The 5,022-nt window shown below is 32.5% G+C and overlaps 1 protein-coding gene across 1 annotated transcript; it reads right to left on the bottom strand.

Annotated features, from left to right (window-relative positions):
• Window positions 1-3,425: 3,425 nt before the first annotated feature.
• LOC139431222 (uncharacterized) lies at window positions 3,426-4,565 on the bottom strand. Its single transcript, XM_071198860.1, has one exon. It carries the CDS (start codon window positions 4,563-4,565, stop codon window positions 3,426-3,428), a length of 1,140 nt encoding a protein of 379 aa, XP_071054961.1.
• Window positions 4,566-5,022: the final 457 nt, after the last annotated feature.

Genomic DNA, 5,022 nt, shown 5'->3' with positions numbered 1-5,022 from the left:
ATTTACAGTTAATGTGTGATTTTTTAAGCAGCATGTTGAGAATATGTTCTTATTTTGAGTATAAGAACAGTCTAATAAATACCCCCAATCTTCGCATATTTGAATTTCCTGTCCATAAACCGAAGCGACTGGAGAAGTGACAGGTGTGTATACATTGACGGATAATCTAGATGTAGCTACATTCTTCGATCGATTCTAAAGGGAACATTTTGATATTAAAATGTTGTGCCATTCTTCAATGTTGATACAAAAGTCCATAAATATGGACTTTTATAAATGGCTGCAATTTAGTATAAAAATTTCTATTTTGCGTTCATTCTTACTCGTAGTGTTCTATTAGACAAAAAACTGTTTATTAATAATATTAGGGATGGTGAACCGTTCATTCTTGCCAGTTTAAATAGAAGACCTTTATGCCACACTGAGTCAAATGCCTTCTTGGTATCTAAACGTAATGCCGAATTTTCTTATTCCGGTTTTGCTTAAATGAGTTTGACGTTAGAATTTTAAAAGGGTGAGTAGTGGACATTTTTGATTTAAATCCAAACTGATATGGTGGAATGAACGAATTGACCACAGACAGTAATCTGTTCTTTATAACAATTTCAAAGGTTTTTTCGATACGGATAATGGAGTAATTGGTCTGTAATCCCTCGGAGAGAGTAAGTCGTTTTTTAGGAATACAAATTATTGTTTCTCATTTTCCATTCTTTAGGAAAATATCTGTTCTTGATACAATAATTAAAGACTTTTATTATGTATATATGTACCTCATCATCCAATCTTCTTAAAATATTCCTTGTAATGTTATCCGATCAGGGCGATGAGTTTTTACCATTGTGTAAAGCTATACAGAGGGTTCCGTATCTTCCGCATCAGAGCATTATACGGTTGTGGGATACATTATTCTGAAGCGCTCTTTCTAATAAAATTTTTTCGAAATGTTTATAATTATCGCACGGGAACAGTTTAAAGTTATCCGCTATTGGAAAATTTTATTGGAAAGATCGCTTCAGAATAATGTATCCTACAACCATATAATGCTCTGATGCGGAAGATACGGGACAACCTGTAAATGTATGGTGTTGAAATTCATTGTACCATTGATCTACTTCCTGGAATTTATGTTTTTCGAAATAATCATCTTCCAAAAATTCGTAGCTTTCTTCCTGATATATGAGTTGTCGCTAAATCAATCTCTGAAGTATACGTGATGTTATTTTCTTTTTGTAATTGGTTAATTTTTTAATTTAATGAAATATTTTTTCCCTTTGGAATAATTTATTTTATCACATGCTTCAATATATTTTGCCGATTTAAATTCCCAAATTAATTTATGAATTGTTTTATTAAAATCATTGAATTTTCTTTTCAATTCGGCGTTCTCAGTTATCCTAATCTCACGATACATTCTTCTTTTCTCTTTTATCAGTCTTATAATGAATGGTGACGGTGGAAACGTTTCTTTTGGGTCGACCACGTTTTCGTTGTGACCGGAAAGACATTTCCCCTAAAGGGAATCTTTATTTATATATAAATTTTTAACTTAATTTTTATTAAACTTAAAATATATAATATAAGAGTTATAGTATATAATAATATAAATATGTGTTTAATCTCAATTAAAGATGAAATTTTTTTTTCAATTAATAAATTCATTTTCCTTTTATTTTTATTCTTTTATTTTCGTAAGTAAATTAGCAAACGTTGCTGACCGAAGTCTTCGCACGCACCGAAAATTGCGTAATGCACACCGCGCGCAATGTACGGTTCGCGACCTAAATTAATTGCTTTCAACACTTGATTATTTGTTACGTTAGCATGTAAGAATTTGTATATAAACCCAAATTTTGTATTACTAGAACAGTATATTCGAACAATTCTTATGTTCCACAATTTGTATGCACATCACCAATAAATTTAAAGTATTATTGATATTTTAGTAATGCTCGTTTCCTTCCTGGATTAAATTGTAAAATAAAACAGTGTTTCTGAAAAAAAATCAAATTTATGAAGAACCTAAAGAACAGGTTCTTTTATAAAAAACAAAACTTTTTTTTCTGTTTACTACACGGGAAAAAATATTTTCTTGCAGCAAGCCTAATTGATTTGATGCAAGACAATCTTAGGTTCCGATATCTGCAAGACAATATTAGATTTCCACAAAGAAAATTTTAGTTTTCGCTTTTAAGACTAAGATTGTTGTAGTTTAATAATAAATTGATCTAAAACGAAAACGTTTTTTATTTTATTCAAGAATATTTATATATTTACTACAAACTTTTTTTAGCTTGTTTGAAAGCATGAATTACTTCATTTAAGAAAATAAGTTTATTACCAGAAATACGTATAGTTGGATTTAAAGAATAAAATTGCTTACTTTAATAATAAATTGATCTCGACGTAAACGATTTTTACTTTATTCTAGAATATTTATGTGTTTCGTTCAAACCTTTTTCATCTTATTTGAAAGTATGAATTGCTTCATTTAAGAAAATATTTCTTTTGTCCGAAATTTGTATATTCTCAATAGAAAACTCATTTTAATGCACTTTAAATCAATATTATCTTAACACAAAACGTAAAAATAAAAGTTATACTTAATCCAAAACAACATTTGATATATCTTTAATGAAAGACAGCAGCTTTCCTCTTCATAGTCTCTCTTGTAAGAAGTAGTTGTTAACCGTACAGTACAAAAACTAGAAAACTATACAAAAAATAAATATTTATTGTCAAAAATGTAAATAATATTTAATGATTATGTACTTTCTAGAGATAATATTAAATGGAAACCAGTTATTTAAAAGTAAAAATTAAAATCAAAAAACAACGACGATATTTATTTTAATGGAGTTTAATATAAAAAGGAAGTAAAAATAATTAACTTAAACGTAAAAACAAACTTAAACTAATTGAATATATAAAGTAAGTTACTGTAAAACGAAAACTTTCGCGGAATTAAAGGGGTATTTTTTTCGGGAATTGAAAATCGAAATAACTTTTGAGGAAACAAGTTTTGAATTAAACTCCACGAAATCTGAACGACAAAAGAGAACATTTATTCGAAAAACACGACTTTTATACAAGACAAACAGGAACAAGAAATACAATATGAAATAATATTTGAATTTAAAAATAAAATAATAATAAAATATGCGAATGAAACGAAAACAATACATTTTTTTAACAATTCTAAAATAAACAAAATGAAAATAAATTAAACTTTTTAAACATACCGCCCGCCTTGCCGAATCGGCAACACAGACAACTGTAATTCGTAAGTAAGACAAAGAAAATTGAAATATTTACATTGAACACACAAAAAAAATGAAAAGTTTATAATAAAATGAAAATGAAATTGAATAAATGAATTTAAAATAAAATGAAAGAAAAGAAAAAAAAATTCGACCGAGATCAACCGGTCAATCGAATCGTCTTCGAATTGAAGATGTCAATTGTGTACCACCATGCAACGTCCGTTTGTGATGAGCATCGATAATCAGCTTGGTAAAATGGGAATCTTTTGAAAGAATCATTGGGTGCTTTTCATCCCAATGTAGAGACTCGAAGTGAAGACGTCCGGTGATTCTTAGTAAACCATTACCGTCAAGAAAAGGGGTAAGTCGATATAGTGAACTTGACTTTGGAATAGGTCTTCCATTATGTAGACATTGAATTTCTTCGTTAAAGTTGCTTTGTTGGTTGTCACGAACCCAAAACAAAAGAGAATTTTCAATTTCGTCTGGATCAATATACTCTGTAACAAAGTCACGTTTAAGCTTTTTAATAAAACGAAAACACCACGTCGTTATTCGTAATAGTTTTATTAACGAAGAATATTTTGTTTTTAGATCCCAGCCTTGAACCAATGCCACATGGCATGAAATCGTAGTTCGCTTCTCACGATCGGCTTCTGGAGAATTTGGAATTTGCGAAGTTGGCCAAGAATTTGAAGGACCAGAAAGCCAAGGAGGGCCGGACCACCAGATGGATTCGTTCTGAAGGCGGTTGATTGGAACACCTCGCGAAGCTAAGTCTGCAGGATTCTCTGAACTGGAAATGTAGGACCATTTAGCTTCCGGTAAGTCTTGAATTTCGATGACCCGATTACGAACAAAGTCTTTCCATCTGTTTGGGTGGCTGAGTATCCACGAAAGTGTTACTGTGGAATCAGTCCAAAGAAAAACAGGAATATTGTCTAGTTTTAATGCAACCGAAACGCGCTTTATCAACCGAACAAGAACTACCGCCGCGCACAGTTCCAAGCGTGGTATCGATACATTTTTCAAAGGAGCAACTTTTGTTTTAGATTCAATCAACACTACCCGCACCTCCGCCAATTTTTCTACCCGAAGATAAGCGACCGCACCAAAGGCACTCGAAGACGCATCGGAAAAACCGTGAAGCTCAATATTAATTGTGTCACTATCAATACAGAGCCATCGCGGAACGCGAATCGTTGGAACGTTTAAAAGATCGCGTTGAAAAAGGGTCCATTTTTTCGCGAGATCGCAAGAAAGTTCATCATCCCAATCGAGCCCGCGCACCCACAACTCCTGCATGAAGATTTTGACAGTGATGATGAATGGAGATAAGAGTCCGAGAGGGTCATACAGTCGCGCTATGAATGATAAGACGGATCTTTTCGTGAGTGGATCTTTAATTTCGATTTTATTGTTTAACACGAACAAAAATTGATCACTTTCATTGTTCCAGAGAAGTCCCAACGCTCGTGGAGAATCATCCTCACTGAAATTAACCGTCTTAGTGACCGACACATCGTCAGGAGGTAATTGTGCGAGTATTTCAGGATGATTAGAAATCCATTTTCGCGCGTGAAAGCCGCCCGCCGTGAGAATAGAATTCAATTGTTGCATGATTTGGCCAATTTCGACAATGTTTTCCGCACCCGTCAAAATATCATCAACATACGTGTCGTTTAATAGTACCGCTGAACAGGATGGTTGAAGACCAGAATGCTGGTTGGCCAGCTGTCGAAGACATCGTATAGCTAGAAAT

This window comes from Onthophagus taurus, chromosome 8 (genome assembly GCF_036711975.1).
Source record: "Onthophagus taurus isolate NC chromosome 8, IU_Otau_3.0, whole genome shotgun sequence".
Lineage (NCBI taxonomy): Eukaryota > Metazoa > Arthropoda > Insecta > Coleoptera > Scarabaeidae > Onthophagus > Onthophagus taurus.
This window is presented reverse-complemented; position numbering and strand designations above follow the sequence as displayed.

Excerpts from the sequence above, each read along its gene's own strand:
- LOC139431222 (XM_071198860.1), bottom strand. The coding sequence starts at position 4,565 with ATGCAGGAGTTGTGGGTGCGCGGGCTCGATTGGGATGATGAACTTTCT.